The 24,727-nt window shown below is 25.5% G+C and overlaps 5 protein-coding genes across 20 annotated transcripts; 3 read left to right on the forward strand and 2 right to left on the reverse strand.

Moving 5' to 3' along the window:
• The first annotated feature begins 168 nt into the window (after positions 1-168).
• Positions 169-9,004, forward strand: LOC122856021 (sodium/calcium exchanger 1). Of its 2 annotated transcripts, none has more exons than XM_044157772.1 (8): positions 169-4,068; positions 4,152-4,424; positions 5,221-5,312; positions 6,134-6,325; positions 6,402-6,596; positions 6,959-7,117; positions 7,502-7,673; positions 7,752-9,004. In XM_044157772.1, the coding sequence occupies exons 1-8, from the start codon at positions 2,636-2,638 to the stop codon at positions 7,954-7,956; spliced, it is 2,721 nt and encodes a 906-aa protein (XP_044013707.1). In that variant the 5' UTR covers positions 169-2,635; the 3' UTR covers positions 7,957-9,004. The 2 variants fall into 2 exon arrangements, with proteins under 2 accessions (XP_044013707.1, XP_044013708.1); XM_044157773.1 differs by having other exon boundaries at positions 2,544-4,068; positions 6,143-6,325.
• Positions 277-2,465, forward strand: LOC122856023 (leucine-rich repeat-containing protein 15-like). The gene has a single exon (XM_044157785.1). The coding sequence runs from the start codon at positions 381-383 to the stop codon at positions 1,818-1,820; it is 1,440 nt and encodes a 479-aa protein (XP_044013720.1). The 5' UTR covers positions 277-380; the 3' UTR covers positions 1,821-2,465.
• Positions 9,005-9,671: 667 nt separating the features above from the next.
• On the reverse strand, positions 9,672-15,985 carry LOC122856022 (AMP deaminase 2). 10 transcript variants are annotated; one of them, XM_044157774.1, is made up of 10 exons: positions 15,443-15,518; positions 15,023-15,208; positions 14,071-14,263; positions 12,775-12,922; positions 12,323-12,509; positions 12,082-12,177; positions 10,816-11,947; positions 10,442-10,736; positions 10,261-10,371; positions 9,673-10,202 (listed from the first exon to the last, which is right to left on the reverse strand). In XM_044157774.1, exons 1-10 carry the CDS (start codon positions 15,492-15,494, stop codon positions 10,032-10,034), a joined length of 2,571 nt encoding a protein of 856 aa, XP_044013709.1. In that variant the 5' UTR covers positions 15,495-15,518; the 3' UTR covers positions 9,673-10,031. The 10 variants fall into 10 exon arrangements, with proteins under 10 accessions (XP_044013716.1, XP_044013713.1, XP_044013719.1 ...); XM_044157775.1 differs by lacking the exon at positions 15,443-15,518 and adding an exon at positions 15,847-15,976 and having other exon boundaries at positions 9,678-10,202; positions 15,023-15,210; XM_044157777.1 differs by lacking the exon at positions 15,443-15,518 and adding an exon at positions 15,356-15,413 and having other exon boundaries at positions 10,006-10,202.
• Positions 15,986-16,105: 120 nt separating this feature from the next.
• LOC122856024 (peptide chain release factor 1-like, mitochondrial) lies at positions 16,106-17,612 on the forward strand. Its single transcript, XM_044157787.1, has 2 exons — positions 16,106-16,586; positions 16,668-17,612. The coding sequence occupies exons 1-2, from the start codon at positions 16,274-16,276 to the stop codon at positions 17,570-17,572; spliced, it is 1,218 nt and encodes a 405-aa protein (XP_044013722.1). The 5' UTR covers positions 16,106-16,273; the 3' UTR covers positions 17,573-17,612.
• A 499-nt stretch (positions 17,613-18,111) lies between these two features.
• On the reverse strand, positions 18,112-24,706 carry LOC122856025 (voltage-dependent calcium channel subunit alpha-2/delta-4). 6 transcript variants are annotated; one of them, XM_044157788.1, is made up of 16 exons: positions 24,391-24,706; positions 24,202-24,310; positions 23,941-24,127; positions 22,594-23,865; positions 22,375-22,431; positions 21,537-21,617; positions 21,385-21,459; positions 21,198-21,302; positions 21,062-21,133; positions 20,855-20,999; positions 20,706-20,772; positions 20,479-20,639; positions 20,279-20,402; positions 20,021-20,053; positions 18,842-19,778; positions 18,329-18,768 (listed from the first exon to the last, which is right to left on the reverse strand). In XM_044157788.1, exons 2-16 carry the CDS (start codon positions 24,282-24,284, stop codon positions 18,382-18,384), a joined length of 3,786 nt encoding a protein of 1,261 aa, XP_044013723.1. In that variant the 5' UTR covers positions 24,285-24,310; positions 24,391-24,706; the 3' UTR covers positions 18,329-18,381. The 6 variants fall into 6 exon arrangements, with proteins under 6 accessions (XP_044013727.1, XP_044013724.1, XP_044013725.1 ...); XM_044157792.1 differs by lacking the exon at positions 22,375-22,431 and having other exon boundaries at positions 18,112-18,768; XM_044157789.1 differs by having other exon boundaries at positions 18,112-18,768; positions 24,202-24,706.
• Positions 24,707-24,727: the final 21 nt, after the last annotated feature.

Raw genomic sequence — 24,727 nt, forward strand, 5'->3', positions numbered from 1 at the left:
TTATTTCGTAATTTATATATTATAATAATATTAATGACAATGTCAATATCTCAAGTATTATTTAAATATTGCTCTATTAGTTGGCAAAGATCAAGGCTTCATCAGAGTAGGTACTTGTACACTCTGCAGCTCCAGTGGTATATATAAGACCACCGCTCTTGTTTTATTAATTTACACTCGAGATATAAATTTATCATAAAAGCTTTTCAAGTTTACAAGTCAATTATAAATAATTAAGCAAAATGTTGTTAAATAATTTATTATTACTATTATTATCATTAACAACAACAATTGATTTATCATCATCATTTTATTTGGCAAATAATATAAAATTTCCACTACGAAATATTGATTATTCAATTGATTTGGTCAACAACAGCATGGTCAACAGTTGGCATAATCATCATCATCAAGTATCATCATCAACGTCAAGAGGATTTAATAGAAAAAAAACAATAATACTGCCAACTGGTGAATGTAGTGATATGATAAATCGTGATCTCAATTTAAATATACCTGGAGCAGCTCCAACAATATTATATCCATGCTTTATTGATAGTTGGCGTGTTTCATGTTTGAGTATTCCAGATAGTCAAATTGAGCATATAAGTGTTGGTGCATTTGATGCTATGCCAAATTTATTGTATTTAGATTTATCAAGAAATCGTATTGAATTTTGTGATCTATTGACATTTGGTGGTCATGATAAATTAAAAACACTTGTTTACGATGAAAATAATAATTCATATGGTAAATATACAAATTTAATACTTGAAAAATCTGGATATTTTCCAAAATTAAATCATTTATATTTACGTAATAATTATTTACGTGATATTAAAGTATCAATTGCAAAATACATGCCATCATTGACACATTTGTATTTATCAGATAACAAATTAAGTGGTGAAACATTTGATAATATTGAATTACCAAATTGCCTAAGTCATCTTCATCTTGAACGGAATTTAATTAACAAATTTGGTTGTAATACAGATTATTACAATCGTTGTCAATTAAATAATAATAACAATGAAATAAATCTTGTATCATTATTTCTTGATGGTAATAATATCAAAACATTGTGTTCAAATTATTGTAATATTAATAGTAATAATAATAATCAACTTAATTTACATGCTATGATGAAAAGATTGGAATTTTTATCATTATCACATAATGCCATTGGCATTATTGATCGTGACACTTTTGAGGATGCACCTTATCTCAAAAGTATTAATATTGCACACAATGAAATTCGATATATTTCACCAGGGACCCTTGATAGACTTGACAATTTACGAGATTTATCATTGAGCTACAATAAACTAACAACAATATCACAAATATTTAATAATGTCAAATATTTAACAAGTCTATCATTGGATCATAACGAAATTAGTCATATTGAAAGAGAATCTTTTAAACAATTGCCTTATCTCAAGTGGCTAACAATTGGTGCAAATAAAATTAATTTTATTGATACAAATGCATTTATTAATTTACCAATACTTGAAGAACTTGACTTGTCTGATAATGAATTATCTTATTTACCAAACAATTGGATAATCAATGTGCCAGCATTACGTAAATTAGATATAAGTAATAATTTTTTTACAAATATTGAAAGCATCAACATTGATAATCATTTATTGACGTCATTGCAGTTATTGCAATTATACATACAAAATAATCCATTATCATCAAATATATTGTATTGGAAAAATTCACACAATGCAATTATACTTGATAATAATAATAATAATAATAATAATAATTATATAATACCAAGATATTGCAACGAATGGAGATATGTTTAATGTCATTTTATGTAATTTATATTTAAATGAAAAAAAATAAATATAAAATATTATTACTGCCTATATGTATATAGATTTTTTTTTATTATTTTTATGATGATGAAATTAGAAAAATAAGAGCCTAATGGGTGTGGAAAGTATATTATTGTTGTGAATCGAGTGAGCTTGCAATGCACGATGGGGTGAAATTGCAAGCATGCGCTTTATCTTGTTTTTCATAGGAGTGATGTTTATCAGTGTATAGGTAAATACATATAGCAAAGAGGAAAGAGAAATGAAATAGTTTAATTTGACCAAGAACAAGCATGACTGAGACAAAAGCATCACCACCACCACCACCACCACCAACAGCAGCACCAGGAGGAGCTTTGGTGTGCCTGGTGCGGCTCGTTTTTTTGCTCGCTTGCTCGTTTGCTCGATTCACTACTCTACTCTCAACTGCTTAAAACTTGCACACATAAACTGCTTTGACAACATCAGTATTACCTCAACCCTCGAAGGCTGCTATTACTACCCCGTTTATCTTTCTCTCTATTACTTGAACTCTTAAACTATATTTTTAATTTTCTTCTTTTCGTCCTATTTATTTAAATGTTTTTTCGTATTATTATTATTATTATTTAATAATGAAAATTATTAAAACTGCCACAAGTGATAAAATAATAAAATTATTATTGTTATTATATTGTTACAATTGTTGAAAAATTAATAAATTGTTGTTGTTGTTGTTGTTATTTTTTTATAATATACAAAAATAAAAAAATGTTATAAATATTGTTCAAGTGCAATTGTTAAAAAAATAAAAAAATAAAAAAATGTCACTCTATTCGACAAATTGTTCAGAGGGTCTTATTGTACCTTTGTGGTTACCATCAGATAATTTATATTTAAGTGATATTATATTTCGTGGTACAGTATACTTTTTATTATTATTATATTTATTTATTGGTGTATCAATAATAAGTGATAGATTTATGGCTGCAATTGAAGTTATAACATCAAAAGAAAAAGAATTAATTGTACGTAGAGATGATAAAGAACCACAAATAATAATAGTACGTGTATGGAATGAAACTGTTGCTAATTTAACATTAATGGCACTTGGTAGTAGTGCACCTGAAATATTGCTATCAATTATTGAAATATGGGCTAAAGATTTTAATGCAGGTGAATTGGGACCAGGTACAATTGTCGGTTCAGCAGCATATAATTTATTTGTTATAATAGCACTGTGTGTATTTGTCATTCCAAATGGTGAAAGTAGAAAAATTAAACATTTACGTGTATTTTTTGTAACAGCAACATGGAGTATATTTGCATATGTATGGCTATATATTATATTGGCTGTATCAAGTCCAGGTGTACTTGAAGTATGGGAAGGTTTATTGACATTTACATTTTTTCCAGCAACAGTATTAACTGCATATATTGCTGATAGACGTTTACTTATTTATAAATATTTACACAAAGGTTATCATATGAATAAACGTGGTGTTATTGTACAAGGTGAAGATGGTAGTAATAGTGATATTGGTGGTCATGGTGGTGCAAGTGGTGTTGAACTTGATATTATTAAAAATGAAAAAATTAATTATTTGCAAAATGATGATGATAATAATATAAAAAATCATCGTCATAGTAATGTTAGTAATATTAGTAGTAGTGGTGGTAGTATTATGAATCACTATGATAATGATTTTGAAGATACAAGAAAAGATTATATTAAATCATTACGTCAATTGAGAAAAAAAAATCCAACATTAACACTTGAACAACTTGAAGTTATGGCACATGAAGAGGTACTTGGTAAAGGACCAAAAAGTCGTGCATTTTATCGTGTACAAGCAACACGAAAAATGGTTGGTGCTGGTAATTTAAGTAGAAAAATAAGTGAAAGAGCACAAAGTGATTTATCAGAAGTTAAAGCTGAATTACAAAAAAGTGCTGAAGCTGAAAGTATTGATATTGATCAAATAAATATAACTAAAGTTTATTTTGATCCTGGTCATTATACTGTTATGGAAAATGTTGGATCATTTGAAATTGGTATTGCTAGAAGTGGTGGTGATTTTAATACAACATGTACAACTGTTGATTATTGCACGGAGGATGGATCGGCTGAGGCTGGATCTGATTATATTAGTGCAAATGGTACACTTACATTTCAACCAGGTGAAACAAAAAAAACTATACAATTATCTGTTATTGATGATGAATTATTTGAAGAAGATGAGCATTTTTATGTCAAGTAATTTCATTTTAAAATTTAATTAGTAATTTAAAAAAATAAATAAATATATTGTTAATTGTTTTTAATTTTTCTTTTTACAGATTGAGCAATGTTTCAAAACCAGCAATTATTGCTTCACCAAGTATGGCAACAGTTATGATTCTTGATGATGATCACAGTGGAATATTTGGTTTTCCAGAACGTGATGTTGATCTCATTGAAAGTGTTGGACAATATTCCCTGAGGGTTGTACGTTACAGTGGTGCACGGGGACGTGTTTTATTGCCATATAAAACTGTTGAAGGCACAGCTAAACCATCAAAACAATATGTTCACACGGAAAATTCATTGGTATTTGAAGATAATCAAACAGAGTAAGTTATATACCTTTCATATATACCTATATTCAATGTCTGATTAAACTTTGACTTGTACTACTGGCATATTTATCATAAAAAATAATATAAAGACAGGACATGTAACATATTGGGGTAGGACAGTGTAATAACTAATAAATAATTTGAATTTATTTATATATATATACAGCTGAATCATTGCATATGCAGGAAATCGATTTATATAAATTTGTGCATGTCTGACCGTACTTAATTTCATATATACATGTACATATTATCACACCCCACAATATATTTTTATTATTATTTTTTTTTTCTTTTTTTGCAAGAGACAAAAAATAATAAAAAACAAAACAAAGTTATACTGACTTTTAACTGTACATATATACACAAGAGAATAGACGGTTGTTTACTTTCAGCAACTATACATATACAATATATACCTATTTATTTCACAAGACGATAAGACGATAAGACAGAAAATAAAATTGTTTCATATTATAATATATTATTTAAAAAATAGATAAATAAAAATTAATTCAAGTGTGTGGTAAATTGGTAATATTATATAGTAGTAATGACGTATTTTGAAATATATATACAAATGAAGCCATTTACTTTTTTATGGCTCGGGGTAAATTGAATTTGCCTTATATATATATACCGGTCACAGTGTAGGGTAACGCCCTAATATACATACTATTGAAGCCCTGATGGGTAAACGAGCTTTTTTTTTCCATCTTTTTTTTCGACACACTTATAAATTAGTTGCATTGCCTATTTTAATTTATTTATTTATTATTTATCATTACAGAAAAAGTATAATGCTTGAAATAATTGAGGAAGATTCATATGAAAAAGATGCACTTTTTTATGTTGAACTAGGTGAACCACAACTACAAGGCGGTGAGTTTATATTTATATTTATATTTATATTTTAAGTATAATTGGTTTTTTTTTTCATTCCATTTAATGGATATAAAAAAAGCTCCAATAAAGTTAAAAATATATATATTTGTATCCATTATTATATTAAATAACAAATCGACTATATACAATTTAATATTACAATTTTGTTTTTATTTATATATCATTAAAAATTATTAATAAAAATAATACTTGGAATAAACAACATCAACAAACTCGCTTGGACTACACTATAATAACGAGTTTGTTTATGTAATACGTAAGTTTCAAATGACAAATAAATTATATTTGAAATATAATATAACATAGCAATTTATATATAGGTTTAGTGACACATAATTATAGCAATTTATTATTGTTGCTTATATTTTAGTTGTATTGTTATATCAAAATAAATCAATAAAATTAATGAGATGGTTGAAAAATAAATAAATAAATAAATAAATAAAGTAAGTCTCAAGTTGTATATACAATATACATATAATGACAATAACATGATAGTATATGTAGCCATGATAGTCTTGGTGGTGGTAGTCTTGACTCTTAAGAAAAATAAAAAATCATATAAAATAATAACATGACTGTTATTGCTTCTGTGACCTTATAAATTGTGTATTTATTTTTTTTCTTTTTTTCATACTAAAATCAATATTTATGATTTTAGTACATGTTGAATTTTATTTAAATTTTAACTAGCTGACAATTGTAGATAAAAAAACTTGATATTTTATTGTATTATGTATATTTAAAAAATTCAAGTGACTCTTTAGAGAATAATAATTTATATGAAATTTATATAGCGGATGCAGGTTTGGCAGCATCAGCTGAATCAAAACTACCAGAAGACAGAAGTGAAGATGAAAAAATGGCATTACTTGGTAAACCTCGTCTTGGAGAAATATCAACGGCACAAATAAGAATAAAAGAATCAAAAGAATTTAAAAATACTGTTGATAAACTTGTACAAAGAGCCAATGCTTCAATTATTCTTGGTATTTATTATTATTTTAATATTTTAATATTTAAATATTTATCTATAATAATTAATAATTTATTTTATATGTATAGGAACAAGCTCATGGAAGGAACAATTTACGGAAGCATTAACAGTCAGTGGAGGCGGTGGTGATGATGATGATGCTGATAATGATTCAAATAAAGAAGGTGGTAATGCTGAACGAAATTCACCCTCAATCGGAGACTATCTCATGCATTTTCTCACATTGTTTTGGAAAATACTATTTGCCTTTGTTCCACCAACAGGTACATAATAATAATATATGTATACACTAATATTCAATTCAATTTATAATTTTTAAAACAAATATTTGCATTGATGCTATTATATTATATACACATGAATCACGAGTCATTAAGAATATTATATGCCTTATCTTTAGTCTAGATATATTATTCTATTGCTGCTGATGATGATGATGATGATGAATAGAATGTATGTGTGAATGAGTAATGAGAGAGAAGAGTCAGGGGTTGAGGAAACATTTGAAATCCATCTATTGTTTGTATTGAATTTCAATTGAATGTAGTTGCATGCATTTAATAGCTTGAATAATATTATTTACATGTTATTATTAATTATTAATATTAAACAACAATTGTTATAGATATTGCTGGGGGTTGGCTATGTTTTGTCATCAGCATTGTTGGAATTGGAATAGTAACAGCAATTATTGGTGACATTGCAAGTTATATGGGTTGTGTACTCCATGTTAAAGATTCTGTTACTGCTGTTTTGTTTGTTGCACTTGGCACCAGCATACCTGGCAAGTTATTTATTCAAATTAATAATAATTAATGACAATAATATTTGATCAAATTTAATTTAACAACAACAACAACAACAACTTGAATTTATAAATTTAAAAATTAATCTTATTGCCCAAGGTGCACGGAAATGAAGCCTATTCTTTTTTTTTTTTTTTCATTTATTTTCAACATCAAACAAGCTCTCTTTTTATTTTATTTTTTTTTTACGTCGGTTTTATTATCGCCACTTTACACCCCATTCAGGCATTCTCCAATATCTTTTGTTCCATTTATTTATTCATATATATATATATAGTAAAATGAGCTTCCGTTTAATTATACGCTCAGATTGAAAAGCACTGGTAAATTTAATTGCTTTTATATTTGATTTATTATTACAGATACATTTGCTAGTAAAGTTGCAGCATGTCAAGATAAATATGCTGATGCAAGTGTTGGAAATGTAACTGGTAGTAATGCAGTTAATGTTTTTCTCGGTATTGGAATTGCTTGGAGTATTGCTGCAATATATCATTCGTATCATGGAAATGAATTTAGAGTTGAGCCTGGAAGGTTGAAATTTTCATTTATTTTATTTATCTATTATTATTATTATTAATATTAATTATTATAATTTATTGTTTTTTACAGCTTGGCATTTTCTGTGACAATTTTTTGTACAGAGGCATGTGTTGTTATAATTGTACTCATGTTGAGACGATCAAAATCAATTGGTGGTGAACTTGGAGGACCATTTACACTTAAAGTTATAACATCAATATTTTTATTTTCATTATGGATATTTTATCTTGTAATGTCAATACTTGAGGCCTATGGAGTTATCAAAGGTTTTTAAAAAAAAACCATAATTAATAATTATTTATTACATTGGCCTACAATTAATTAATGAATATATAGGTAGGTATATATAACCCGGTCAAAAAATATATGGCATATTAAATTCAATCTCAACAGAGAGGTTGGCCTTAATCAATCAATGAAAAAAACTAAAAAACTAAAAAACTAAATATCAAGGCCGTCGCAAGCAATTAAAATTGATAAACGAAAAATAATAATAATAGTTATAAAATAATTGAATTGCAATGAATATATATATGCAGTTGATATTGATATATAAATTAAATTAAATTATAAATTAATTAGTTCTATATAGTATTTTTTTTATTTTATTAACGTTATTGTTATTGTTATTTTTTTTTTTTGTTGACTGGTGGTTGATAATAATAATAATAATAATAATACTGTTATTAATTTAATCTGATATATATATAAAAAAATAATTAATTATCACAACAGAGTCGATGCACAATTTTTAAATTATTCATTGTTCCACAAGGTGGTTTTTTTTTTTTTTCTATTAATTTGGATATAAGTATATTGAAAAAATTAATATTTTCACTTCCTTGAATGTCTGCCAATAATAATTAAAATAAATGAAAAAAAAAAGCAATTATCTATATCGTTGTGTTGAAGTAAAAAAAGCCAATATACATCAAGAAAACTTTCATCAACTTTTAAATAAAAAAAATAAAATGTACATGGTATAACTTGACACAATCTCCTCGATCGATATCTAATGTATAATCTACGTAGACATTTACGAACCGTTGCATATTTCAATTGAGGAAATTGAAAATTCAAATGAATGTTTCAGCATGAAGACTCTAAATTGCAGCTTATTTTTTATTTTTTATTTTTTATTTAAATACTTGATGAAAATTATAAAATAGTAATTAAAAAAATTTAATTAAATTAAATGAATAAATAATCTCTCCCATGTCATGACATAATCATAATAATAATTTTAAAAAAGTAACATGTAAATATTACATACATATATGAAAATGTAGAATTTAAAAAACTTTGCATGCCCTACTTTCCACTTTGGCTACAACTATTTATCTATCCATCTATCCATTTATCTATATATCACATGATGATGATGATGATGATGATGATGAGAAAACTTTAAAAATTCTTATGGTAAAATGGCCAGCCTGAATTTTATATTACGACCAAACAAAAAAAAAAAATAAAATAAACTATCATTTTATTTTATAAACTATTTTAAATTTAATGACCAAATAATAATTGTCATTCAAGTAGAAAACAACGACACAAATTTTTGGACCAATTGTAATTTTTGGACCGTCTCTTTTAATCTATATACATCTTTTTTTTCTTTTTCTTCTTCTTCTTCTTCTAAAAGAAAGTATTATATTGGTAATATTGGCAATCAATGTAGAATAGTAATATTTGAAAGAAAAAAAAATATTGGCTGGCTATACCAAATAAATAAATAAGTTGATTAATAATTAAAAAAATAGTAAATAAAGTTGATGCAAATAGTTGTTATGAAATAAAATGTTAATTTGTGCATGATTATTGTTTTCAAATTTTATACTGTTTATTGAAACATAATAAAATGTTTTAAAAATGTAGAAATGTTATTGAAAAAAAAATTGTATTGTATTTCAATGAAATACATTTGTCACGCAATAAAATAATAGTAATAATAAGATGGCAATTTTATTTTAAATAATTAAAAACATTTAATTTTACGATATAAATAAATATTTGTTTATTTATTTTATTTTTCATCAAACTACAAAATTTATTACAAAAAATTTCAAAGAAAGACATGATAATTTATACTATAGTAAATTGTTAAAAAATAAAAATAAAACAACTTTTACAAACGTACAAAAATATTATTCAGAGAGAAAATTATAATGAAAAAAAAAAAAACACATACTACTTGAAAATAAATTGAATTATTATTTGACTTATTGACTTGTAAATTGAATTTTTTTTATATATATATATTTTATAGAATATTATATTGTTATAACAAGTATTAATATTTTTATTATATTATTTTTGAATAGTAAAATTTAAAAATTTAAAAATTTAAAAAATAACAACCGGTTGTTTTTCAACGACTTTAAAAATATTTGACAATTCATCAAGAAGTGTTTCATATCGATAGGCAACACGAATATCTGGTACATTTGTTCGTGTTATATCATTACCAGCAACACCTTCTTTTGTATAATTTGGTCCCAGCCAGTATTGTTTACTCTAATAAAAAAAATTAATTTATTAATAAAATAATAATAATAATAATAAACTATTTTACCTTGTGAGGAAATCCACTCATAATTACTGAATTTCTTGCAAGCTCACACATATCACATGAGCTAAGTTTCCAAACTTGTGCAGCAATACTGTATTCCTCCATCAAAGGTTCCTTGAAAATATAATAAAAATTAAAATAAAATTATTATATTATACTACATATATTATATTATGTTTAATACCTTTGTAAAATGAAATTGTAATGGATCATCAGTTGATAAACTAATACATAAACCACGTGCTAAATATTCTGGTAATGGATTTCTATGGTAATTTAAAAATAAAGAATTGTTGCTCAATGGTGACATGGCAATACCAATTTGGGCAAGATAATATAAATATTGAAGTACTGGAACTTTACGTAACAATAAACCATGTGATATATTTTCAGCCATCATAAAACCACAAACAAGATGTTGAATTGGACCAGCTTCACCACAATGAGGACGAAGAACAAATGTATTGAAGCCTCTTTCTCTAAAAAAATTATTAAATTATTATATTATTAAATATAAAATATAAATTAACTTATTTACTTATTAACTTGTCAACTTACGATCTAAAATGATTGAGAACAGTCATATTTGCATATGTATAATATTGATAATATCCATATGGTGGATTTTCAATGTCATTCCATTCTTGTGGTGGACATACATCTTTATCAAATAAAGGATTTTCTGGTTTACTTTCATCATCAACTGAATCAAAACCAATGACATACTGAAGAAATTTATGTAAATTTGGATGTGAATTTGGATCATTTGTAACTTCAAATAGAGGCAAAAAAATATTGTTAATTATTTCTTGAAAATTAACCATTAATTTATTGAGTTTAAATATATCATATAAACGTGGTATTTGTATGAGCCATCTTATATTATCAGAATGTACATCACCCTTTATTGCCCAATTTGCTAATTTATCCCATTCATCTGGACTTTTGCCGTATATTGATAAACGTAATTCGGCATTTTGATATTTTGATTCTTCCAAATCACTTGATACTTCTTTGATAATACGTGCAAAATATTTACCATCAAGATAATTATCTGTTTTTAAAAATACTTCACGTAAACGACTTTCACCAATTGGATTATATTTTGCATTAAATTTATCAAATCTATGAAATGTATTTCTATCAGCATGTACATCAAGCATATCAACACTCAAATCATATGTTGTTAAATTCATTGATTGAAATACTTCACGTAGTGTCATTTTTTCACCATTTTTTGAACAAGTTACAACTTCATCAGCATGATTTTTTAATGTTTTTTTAATAAAACGTAATAAATGTTTTTGATTCATACATGATGCTGCATGTATATGTGTATCAACTTTTCTAATATTATAAAAATCTCTGTGTGGTACAGCTTTTTGACTAGCCAATTCACGTAATTCATTTAATAATACATGTAATTGAAATTTCGATGATAAATAACTTAAACGTCTGTAGCAAAATGATTTTAATGGACCATCAGCAATCATTGCACAAAGTACATTCATATCACCAACAAAATGTCCAAGATCTGGATATGTATATGGCAATGGTTTTCCATTTTTAACATCATCTTTGTTTTCATAAACATTAAATACACCATTTACTGGTGATATTATATAATTTTTTGAAGGAGGAAATTCAAGTTCCCATGGATCTCTTGATGCTGGTGCATGAACTGGATGATCTAAAACATTATTTTTACTATTATTATTATTACGAATTTATAAATTGTATAAAAAATTTCAAAACAAAAAAACATGCTTGCAACAAATAAAATAAAAAATATGATGTGTATTATTATTGGGAAGGAAAGGGAACCTGTATAATTGACGTGTTTAATAAGAGCATCAATGTCAGCATCAGATCGAGTCTCAAAAAGTTGTTGACCATCACTTGTTGATAAATTTTGATTTTCTTCAAATATATGGTGTATCATCATCATCATCATCATCAATGCAAATATATCGGTATATAAATATATAATTTTCAAATAATAATAAGCATTTATTTAAATAAAAAGAAAATAAAATTGTATATTTTATTATTATTTTTTTATTACCAGCAATTGCCATTCGATCATCATGCTGTACTTCGTCATCTGCATTCAATGGCCGTTTGTCAATACTTCTTAAAAATTTTGATGTTATCGATGGAAATGTTTGCTTTGAATTATACATGTATTTTTCACGTATATCGAGTGCCTTGACAAGCATTTGTGATGCTTCCTCCAAGTCTTCCAATGGTACCTGTGTGTGTGTTTATGTGTTTTGTATTATTATTACAGCTTTTATTTTATTATTACAGCTTTTTTTTTTTTTTGTAAAAATAATATTTAAAAATTCGTAAAAAAAAAATTATAATAATAGTAATAGTAATAATAATAATAATTGATAGGACAAATGACGCATTTAAGCTTTTATTTGAAAGGCTTCTTTTGCAATTTTTTTTTAACTTTTTTTATAGCTTCATTGACAGCTACTTAATAATAATGATAATTTTAAGTCAACTTACACCTGATGTATCTTCACCAGATATTGATACACGTTGAAAATGTGGCACAAAATCATTTTCTTCAATATTAAAATGATCCAAATCATCTGGTCCAGGTCCAATTGATGGCTCATAATGACTACGACGTTCTTCAAGATCTTTTGCAGCTCTATTTAATATGCAATATTGGAAAAATGGAATTGGAATAAATAAACAAATAAATATAGAAATAAAAAATAATATATAATATTATTATTTACTTTAAAAGTATATTATTGTCTCTTTGCCATCTTTTTGAATCAATTGCGCATGCAAACATTTTATCTTATAAAAAATTAAATATTAAATATTCGAAAAAACTACATTTCCCTATTAATAGTTGCTTTTCTTGTTTTTAATCTTTAATAAATATTAATGGAATAATTATTTCGTTTGTATAAATGCCTTGAAATTATAATTATTATATAGCTTTTTCTTTTCTATAATTAATTAATCAACTAATTAATTACTATTCAAATAAAAAAAAAAGCCGTAAGAAAAAATAATAATAGATATATATAAATGCGCACAGAAGACAAATATAATGAGAAATAATATAATTTAGTCGCGAGTCTACATATTGTCGTGTCGATAGTCGCACAAACACTGTGTTGTCATTAATGTTGATGTTGCGTATATCAGTCAGCCACCGGTTGCAATTTTTAGCATAATATTCATGTGTATACATAATATGTTCATGTGTATTTGTATATATGATATATAAAAGAGAAATAAGGATAAAGAAAGTGACCCCCGTTGGCCTGTTGGCCCGTTGCCCTTGCGCACTATAAAAAATTGTTTTAATAAATATATATAAGAACATCTGAAAGATAAGAACCAAGCTCAAATTGTGTTTACGTCAATTTTAATATACATAAAATATTATTTTTATTATTATTATCATCATCGTCATTTAATCAATTGAATTAGAAAAAAGAAAAAAAAGTGTCTTTATACAAGTTTCAAATTTATGACGAAATATGTAACTGCAAATTAAGAAGTGAAGCTGACACATATAAAATACACTTTGAAACTCAAACTTATTGATCCGACATATAATATTATAATGTATATAGGTATACATGCGTACTTGTTATAAAAGTTTAGCTTTCTCTGGCTTTTTTCTTTTACTTTTTTTTTTTCCTTTATTCGCATTGAAAATAAATATCAATAAATTATTCATATTTGTTCAAGTTTTTTTTTTCCACTCATAAAAGCCTCTAATTGTAATTATTTAAAAAGAAAAAGAAAAAAAATAATAATTACAAATATACTTACTTGACGTTCAATTGACGTTGTACCAATAATTTTTTTTCAATTTGCTCAATGGGAAATTGTGGTACTTCATATGGTGCTGATATTTCATTTGGTAATTCAGATGGTGTTAGTCTTATTGAATTACCACCTGCACCAACTGCACCACCACCACCACCACCACCAACAGCTCCATCAAATACTGGACTTTCACTTCCTAAATAAATTGATGATTGATATTAATAATTATATTTTAAAATTAACTAGTAGTTTTATTTGTAAAATTATTATTATTATTATTATTATGTTATGAATGACCTTTAATTTAATCGTAGTGACTTAATTATTTATTTATATACTTGAGAGTTTATGGAAAGTTGCCAAATGTCCATGTTTTATTGATTTTTATTATTATTTTTTTTAAAATTATAATTATACTCTTGTTTATTTGATAAATAATATTTTTGTTTTTTTCTATAAAAAATATATAATACCTTCATCAGAGTCTAGAAGAAAACTTTTGTGATGCATAAAAACATCATTTATTGATGTCACACCTCGACTTGACATTTTTTAAAATATTGTTATAGGTATTATTATTATTATGTGATTTATATTTTTGATAATAATTAAAAGGTCAAAAGTTGATATAATCAAGTAAAAATATTAAACTGAAAATTTTTTTTTAAACTAAAAAACCAAAACGTCACGTTAAAGTCTCAACAAGAAACTGATCAAGAGATGCCCATTTGTTTTGTTATTTAAATCTATTAATATATATTATTTTTCAAGATGAGAGTATATATATGTTAAATGGTATAATTATCTATGTTATGCAATGTCAAGTTGCTTGTCGAGTACCTATAATATATATATCTATATAATTTTTTAACGCTATATTTCAATTAACTTTGATGACATAAATTTCAAGTGATTATTGTGTCAAAATTATAATTCAATTATTTTTAAAACTTACTATTAAATTCAAGATCCATATTGAGTCTACAATTTGTTGGATTATTGACACTATCAGCATCAGCCTCGTTTTCCAATTCATAATATGGATTCTGTACACCACCTCCACCACCTACACCATTTGTTATCTCTTTGGTGCTTTCCATTATCACGTTATCTCCCATTATTTTTTTCTCTCTTTGATTAATTCTAAAAAATAATAATAATAATAATTGTTACAAATAAATTAATCATAATATATTATAGGTATATGATTATCAAATTGTCATTGAGTTTATTCAAAAAGAAGATAGCAAAAAAGAGTGAGAAAAATAATTTAAATGAAAATATTCCTACGATTATGATTTATGTTATGATGATAACATGATGGCGCAGTTGAATAAAAAAAAATAAATTTATATAAAATATCCAGCATGTGTATACCTATACTTATAAATATAACTGACGTATGTATATGACATATATTCACACATGAATCATATGAGGCTGACTCTGCAATTATAATTTTAATGAAAAAATATTCCAGTAAGTATATAAATAGCACATTGAAATATTTTAATTTCACTTGAAAAAGTATACCTATAAAAAATTATTTTAATTGTAAAAATAAAAAAAAAAAAAAGTAAACGTAGCAGTATTATTATTATTTTTTTAAAATATTTTAAAAATAATCAAAGGTATGCAAGTATCACAACAACAACAACAACAACAATAAAGCCGATGATAAACAATAACAATGACAATGAAAATTCACAATTGAAATGACAGTTGACACGCATGCACTTAAACTGTTTAATATTATTATTTATAATATATATTGCTTACTCTGAATTAATTGTTAATAGGAAAAAAAGCAAATTTCTTGAATTTGTTTGAAAATTTTCTTGAAAACAAATATTTGAAATGACGATGACACGACAGCAGCTGGACCTAGCACTTAGCACGACAATCAATGACAATGTAGTATGTACACATACACACACATACTTGCTGATATCATTATCATTATTGACACAAAAACAGAGTAAAAGCCGACAACGACGACACCACCACTTCCACGAGAATATATAATAATAATGATAATAATGCGCAAGTACATTTGGTTGGTTTGGTTCATTGGCTCCATGCTGGATTTGTTATTGTTTTGAGTTTTTTTTTCTGTTGTTGTTATTGTTGTTGTTGTTGTTTGTTTTGTGAAATAAATAAATAAAATTTGTGTGTGTGTGTGTGTGAAAAAATAAATGACATTATTATGTTGTTTTTATTACGACAATGTAATTTTCAATTAAGATCAAAATTAAATAATATTTATTCAAATATTAATCTAGTTAACCTTAAAAAATTAAATTACAATGACAAAAAATTTTTTAGTATACGTAGTGATCTTGGAGTATCTGATAAATCATTAAAAAATTATATTAAATTATTAACAGATGCTCATAATAACACTAACAATTATGACAATGATGAACAACTTGTTGCTATTGTTAATAAAAGACAAGTATCTGAAATTTTGACAAAACGATCAAGAATTCAAGAGGATTTAAAAAATTTAAAAGAACTTGGTGAATATTATTAGATAAAACAATATACCTATACTTATAAACTATTAATAACTATTTTTAATTTTTTACTTGAATTTTCAGTTGATAGTGATGAAGAAATGAAAAAATTAGCTCAAGATGAATACAACACTTATAATGAAAATTTATCAACAATTGATGATGAATTATTGGAAATATTATTTGACAATATTGGACGTGATAATTGTCAAAATATAATATTTGAAATAACAGCTGGTGTTGGTGGTCTTGAATCAATGGTATTTACTGCTGATTTGTACAACATGTATCAAGGACATTTTAATTATTTAGGATATACATATGAAACACTTGAATTAAGTAGTGAAACAGGTGTAACTTGTGGTGGTGGTATCAGAACAGCAAGTATATTAATAAGTGGTAATGGTGCATTTGAATTATTACGTCATGAAGGTGGTGTACATCGTGTACAAAGAATACCAACAACAGAAAAACATGGTAGAATACATACAAGTACAGCAAGTGTTGTTGTATTACCACAACCAACAGATATTGAAATAAATATACAAGATAAAGATCTTAAAATTGAAACAAAACGTGCAACTGGTGCTGGTGGACAATCAGTTAATACAACTGATTCAGCTGTTAGAATAACTCATTTACCAACTGGTATATCTGTTGAATCACAAACAGATAGATCACAGATTAAAAATCGTCAAACAGCAATGTTAAGACTTAAAACTAAAATATATGATATGCAATATAATGAACAAAAACAAACAGCTGGTATATTGAGAAAAAAACAAAGAGGTCTAGGTTTGAGAAATGAAAAAATACGTACATATAATTATAATCAAGATCGTATTACTGATCACAGAATACCAAATGGTACAATGCACAATTTAAAAACATTTATGGAAGGTGGTGAATCATTAAAAAATTTACAATTACAATTACAAAAATATTATCAATTGAAATTATTTAAAGAATCTATTGAAAAATGTAATTAATCATTGTATAGATAAATAATAAATAAATAAATAAATAAATGCTAATTATATATTTATTATTGAGATTATTATTATTATTATTATTATTAGAATGTGTATGTGTGCTATATACTTAATATATTTAATATATATTTAATAATATAATTTTCAACTCAAGGCACACATATTTAAATATTATCGTCAAATATTTACAAATGCATTGTGTAGACACGTTATATTTATTTATTCATTACTTATACTTGTGAATGTGAGTGATAAAATTATTTTTCCTTATTATTTATTAGCTACAATATTTATTAAAAAGCTTTTACTATTGTTTTTTTTTTTTTTTTTTATCTCGACTCTCTCAAAGTATTCATGTTGTAATAATAACAACAGCAGCAGCAACAATCAACTTATTTTTTTACATAATATATTTCTGTACAGTTGACAATTTAAATTAATATGCATTTTATTGTTATTATTATGAACTATTTCCATTGTTAATTTTTTAAAATTAATATTATATAGATGATGATGATGATAATAATATATCTCTCTTTTTCTTTATTTTTTTTTTTTTTGTAATAAACGGGTTAACAATCATATAGAATAATAATGATAATAATAATATAGATTGCAGTTGCACTTATGAAATATTTTATACTGTACAGTAACGTTTGTTTTTATTTATTTTATATAATAATGAATAAAAAATCGAGCTTTTGAATATTATAATTATTTAATAAATAAAAGAAAATTTTGACATAAGCTCTGAACTATTGATGATTTTTTTTAATAAATGAAAAATGATTGATTGATTGATTGACTTAATGAATGACTACTAGTTGAAAAGTTTTTAAAAAAATAATAAAAGTTAATGTTAATAAAATAGTATTTGGTCCTATACTAGATGCATCACCACAACGATCTTTAATTTCTGATTCATTTTTGTGTGTTCGTACACAATACTGTGGCCTTTTTCTTTTCAAGCCATTAAATGCTTTTTGACATGCCAAAGTTGAATTATAATATATTTCAACTGGTTCAGTGTCAATTGGTGGTCTATCTGTATTTGGACAATTAACATCAACAACCACCAATAACATATTGCTAAAATCAACTGGTTGAACGACATATGGTCTTTCACAGCCTTTACTTGAATTGAAATCAATGTCATATTTTGTTGATCCATTTTTTAATAAATAAAGATAAACCTAAACAAAAAAATAATTGAAATCATTATATTTATATAATATGAATTTTAAATTTTAAATCAATTGGACTTACTTCTTTATCACATGGTTGAGGTTTTGTTCTATTTATTAAGACACGTGGATCAAATGATGATTCACCTTTAATAATACCATCAGATGTTATTTTTTCATCACCATCAAGATAATCATCATGGCCTTCTCCTTCAACACCTCCAACATCTTCATCATTACCACCAGTACCACCAGTACCACCAGTACCACCAATATTTTCATTTTCATATGCATATGCATTATTTGAATGAATAAAACCAATTTTAGTCCACATTAATAATACATGTCCAAAGAACCATGTTAATATACGTTGTGTTGTTTTCCATGGTGTTGATATTAAACTACCATGACTACTTGTTTGTGTATTTATAAAACAAACAGCTTGATAATCAAATATTTTAATTTTATCATAAATACCATCTTGAATGAGACTCGTCATAACACCACCTCTGATATTACCAAAAAATTTACCAGCATCACTTTCATTTTCAGCAGCAACAACATAGCCATTATTATCAATTAAATAACATTCTAATGATGTATTACTACAGCTTTGATGACAATTTTGTATTTTATCACAATTATATGTTATATCTCTAAATAATTCTTGCAATGCTTTGTGTTTAAATTGAAAACCAACAACAGCTGCTGGTGCTTTTGCTTTATTATTTTGTATAAATATTGCACGACTTGCTGTAACAAGTGTTGTATTATCAGCACCATTATCTTCATCAATTGGTATTGAAAATACAAAACTATCTGGATGTATGTAAAATTGTTCAACAGCACGTTTATACCATATTTCATCAATACCACGTCTATACATTTGACTAAAATGTTCATCTGGATCAGCAATTAAATCATCGTTGTCATCAAGTGGATAATCTTGCCATCTCATTAATCCACTGTGACTAGCCATAAATGCCATAGTCAACTTGAAACGTTGTTGAAATTCTTTTCTATATTTATGAGAAAAAAAAAAACCAAAAAAACAAAAATTAATATTTAATATTTTAATAAATTGAATTGTTTTTCTTTTTCTTTTTCTCCATCATCATCAGGTTTAATTATCAGCAGCTAATTAATAAATATATATTAACGTCTTTTGATATATTGTGCTCAGTGGTGCAATTATAAATAAATAAATAAATAAATAATAATATATTTGAAATGAAAATTAAGTGTGATGGCATGGCGTTACCTGGGCAGGAGTTTCATCAGTCTAGCTAAAGGTCTGCATTGCATTAATAAGTCATAAATATTAGTTATTATTTTAACAAAAACAAAAATAAAAATAAATATTTGTATTTATTTGACGAAAATTAAAATAATGTTGTGCAGTGCATGTTTTGTATACCTATATATTAATAAATATTAATAATCCACCTTTATTTATTATTTGGCTCATCTGTAAGTAGTAATAATTGTTATTAAATAAATAAATAATTAATTAACTCACCCTTTTTCATCACGAGTTGTATTGATGTTTGCAAACCAGGCTGTTACCTTGGCATCATGTACAAGACTTTGTAAAAGTAAACGATCACAGTAAAATGATTCTCGATCAGCAGCATGTGAACTAGCTAAAGTAGAAAATTAAATGTAATAAGTATATTGTAAATGGTTTTTTTTTTATAAGAAAACAACAAGAAAACTCACTGTGTGATCCACTATTTCCAGGATTTGTGACAGAATATTCTGGTGGTTGTGATGGTAATTTTTTATCACTCCAAAACCAACCTGGCTGACGTGTTCTTTCCAAAAAATGAAGAAGCATTTTTTCTGGTGATTCAAATTTATGATCATCTTCATAATGATACCTTTGTTGTTTAAATAAATGAATTAATAAAATAAATTATTATTTAATTATTTATTAGGTAACTTACTTGCAATATGTCCAGTCTGGATGTATCCGCCAGGTTTTACCAGAAAAATAATCTGTCGCATTTTTTCCTATGTCAAATTAATTTCATTATTATTCAATTAAAGCTTGGATTTTAAAAAAAAATATAAATATTGAAAAATAAAAATATACCATTGACATGGGCTCTGTGTATTTCCTCAGTGGCATGAACACGATAACTGCCATGATCATGCTCAGGTAAACTCACCACCAGAGTAAATGGAGTTTGTTCAATGGCAGTATAATCATATCGTCTTTTCATTCTGCCAACTCGTTTCTAAATAATAACAAATAATCATTTATTTATTGATATTAAATTCAATTTTCTATTCAACTTACCATGTCATCATAGTGATATTTTGTGTGGAGTATTACACTACCATTTGCCTGATTAATAACTTCATTACGAAACTGTAATTTAAAAATAAAAAATAAATATAGTTTAATCATTGGTTTTTTGATAAATAAAATTTACCATTGTTATGCCTTCATCGAAATCTCTCGAGTCCCTGTCATTGTCCATCAATTCAACTTCAGCCATGTCAACGGCATTGTAAGATGGTTTTAATATTCCTTGAAACTAAAAAACAACAACAACATTTTTTTATTATTATTAAACAAATTAAAAAGTGAATATATTGTAAAAGTTTGTTGCAACTTACGACAGGTCTCAAATCAGGATGTATAAGAATATATCCATTGTTTGTTACGATAAAAGCATAACCATTTACACCAAGCTAGTTGAAATTATAATTGATAAAATATAATATTATATTGGCTGATGAATGAATAAATTAAGTAAATGAATATATACCATGTGAGGCAACATGAGTTTTTGTATTTGTTGAATTGGTACATCTGTTCCAGCTACACCAAGTAAGTCCGCAATTCTCGTCTGAAAAATTAATTTAAAATTATTATTAATTCATTGAAATTGAAAAAAAAATAATAAATATCATATAAATATCACTAGAAAGCATAGCTATAACTGTTGAATGATATAATATGGTAATATCTAAATGATTAATAAATTTATTGTTTATAGCTATAGCTAAGGATCATCAATATTTCAAATTAATATTATTATTTATAATCTACTTTTTATACAGGTGTCTATTATTATTATTATTTTAAATTTTAAATTTTAAATTTTAATTCAATTCAAGGAAAAAAAATACAACAATCCAATTTATTTTTTTGACTATTATTATGAATTTTCTAATTGTAATTTTTTTTTTTTTTGGCAAATACTGTAATTAATTCAATTAAAAATTCTCTCTAATGTAATAGTTGAAATAACAATGATAATGATGATGATAATGGTAAAAAAAAAAAAAAAAAAAAAATATTGTAGACTACTGCAGAGCCTGTTTAAATTGATTTATAAAAATATAGTAGTTATTTAAAATACAGCATAAAGATGTATAGTAATATAAATAAATAAAATAAAAATAGCTAAAATAAAAATAAAAAAATGAAAATCACAGTAATATGGGTGACTGAGGAGCTCTATTTTATATATTATGCACTGTAAAAAAAAAAAAAAAATATAAATACTGCTGCATTTAAATTAAATTAAATTAATATATGTATTGTTTTTGTTGGTTTATTTTATGTTTTTTTTTTGTCTTTCACTCAAAGGCACACCGAACCTCTTTTGTCTCTGGGACCCAGTAGGCCTCCTTCACGAGCACTTTTTCAGTGATGTTCTGTGGACAAACAGGGACTTGCAAAATAAAACTTTCTCCATCAATACATTGTATATTATATATGAAAAGATGTATATAGTATTACAATATAGTATACATATGGCATAATTATAATATTATATTATTTTATATATATATAATTTAAATAAAATAAATACTTACAGCATTTTCACGTCTATCATATACTGGCATACTGACTGATGTCATTAATTGATATGCCTGTACGTCATCATTAAAATCATGATGTTTTCTATTTGGTTTATGTACTAAATAACGATCACGTTGATCCAATGAACTGAAGAATAATTTTTTATCTTTATGATATTCAAGAAATCTTTCTTTTTGTTCTTTGCATTCTCTTCTTTCCCATAGCCAATCAGTCATTTTTGGATCAGTAATATCAGCATATACTGGTGTCCAAATTGGTGGATGAAATGTTTTACCCAATACAAGTGGTCTAGCCATAACTGGTACATAATTTAATACTTGTTCTCTGACTTCAGCAAATGTTGATAAATGTACATAATAACCACGATTAGCACATGCCATCCATTTAACTTCACGTACATCAGTTACTTCACGTCCAATTAAATATGTAAATACTCTAACAGGCATATCAGCTTTATCTGGTTCATCTGGACTATTTCTCCAATTATATTCTTGAAATATTTCTTTAAAATTATATGGTACACCATCAGTTACAAGCATTATTGCTTGATTACAATTTGCACCATCTTTTTCAATTCTAAATTGTTCAAGTAGCTCAAATGCATATGTTAATACTAATGAAAAATTTGCAATTCTTTCAGTTTGCATATCTTCAATGGCATCTTTTAATTCACGTATATTTGCTAAATTAGCTTGTACAAGTGTATCATTAAAACATGATACAACTTCATGTGTTACATTTGAAAATGTTATTATATTAACAAAATCATTATTACCAAGTGTATCAAGTATATTATTAACAACATGTCTTGCTATTTCTCTTTTCATTCCCATCATACTACCAGATGTATCAACTAATATTAATACATCTTTTGGTGATGTTGCTGCTTCAATATACCATCCTCTAGTACGACAATCAAATAAATCAACTGGTTTTGGATTCCATACTGTTGCTGGATATTGTCTCATAAAACCAGTTGAACTACCAAAATATTGCCATGATAATGATGGATCATTTTGTAAATTATTTATAAATGTTTCATCCAATGTTTGTGACCATTTTATTGCTTTAATAACATCTGGTGCTCTATCATAAACATTTGTTGGTACATGAACTGCTGATAAATTTAAATTTATTTCACCACCAAAATGTACACTATATTGTAAATCAATTGTATTATTTTTAGCATTTGTATAATTAAAATCAGCAGCTGAATCATCATCACTAGCTGATTCAGCAGTTGTTTCAGCAACATCCATAATTCTCTAAATGAAAAAAATTAATATATTTTATAATTTTATATCAAATTAAATCAAATAAATAAAATTAAACAAACAAACCTTTATTGCAGACATTTTAGCATCAGTCATTGCTTTTATATCTTTTGCTATTTCATGTACCAAAGCATTACCATCACGAGGTTTTATTTCAGCTTGTTTGTAACTTTGTTCGAATTTTTCTATATTTGTTACGTATTTTCCAAGTTGTGAAAGTTCGAAACCAAGTTTGTGAGCCCATGTTTTTACTCTACAAAAAAACAAACAAACAAACAAACAAACAATAATATATTGATAAATTTAATTTATCATCATTAAACTTACGTAGCAACCGAAATGTAATCGGTTTGTCCAGGTGTTGAAAATATTATTATTCCAAAAAGTATTGGTAGTAAACATTTCTTCATTACTCTTACTTTACTTTGTTAAAAAACTTGATTAAAAGAAAAAAAAAAAAAGTTATTTTTAAAAAGCCTATTTAAAATAAAAATATTATTTACGTTAAATTTATACTTGTACTATATAATATATATTTTTTTGACTTGGAAAAACTATAATTTATTATTAAAATAATTAAATATATATTATTATGTATATAATAAAGACAAAAATATAATATAATATAATAAATGTTTTTCCAGCTTGGTGGTAAAGTGGTGGTGACTCTTGTGTGTACGTATTTTATAAAAAGAAAAAAAATGTCATTATCGATCAGGTAACAATTCTCTCGTGTTGTATTTGAGTTTGCGCACATTGTAACATATGTATGTAAAATAAGTTTACATATTCTCCCTATTCCCTAATATAACAGCAATAGCAGCAGCTAGTAGGGCAACTTTTTACTATTATT

This window comes from Aphidius gifuensis, linkage group LG4 (assembly GCF_014905175.1).
Source record: "Aphidius gifuensis isolate YNYX2018 linkage group LG4, ASM1490517v1, whole genome shotgun sequence".
Lineage (NCBI taxonomy): Eukaryota > Metazoa > Arthropoda > Insecta > Hymenoptera > Braconidae > Aphidius > Aphidius gifuensis.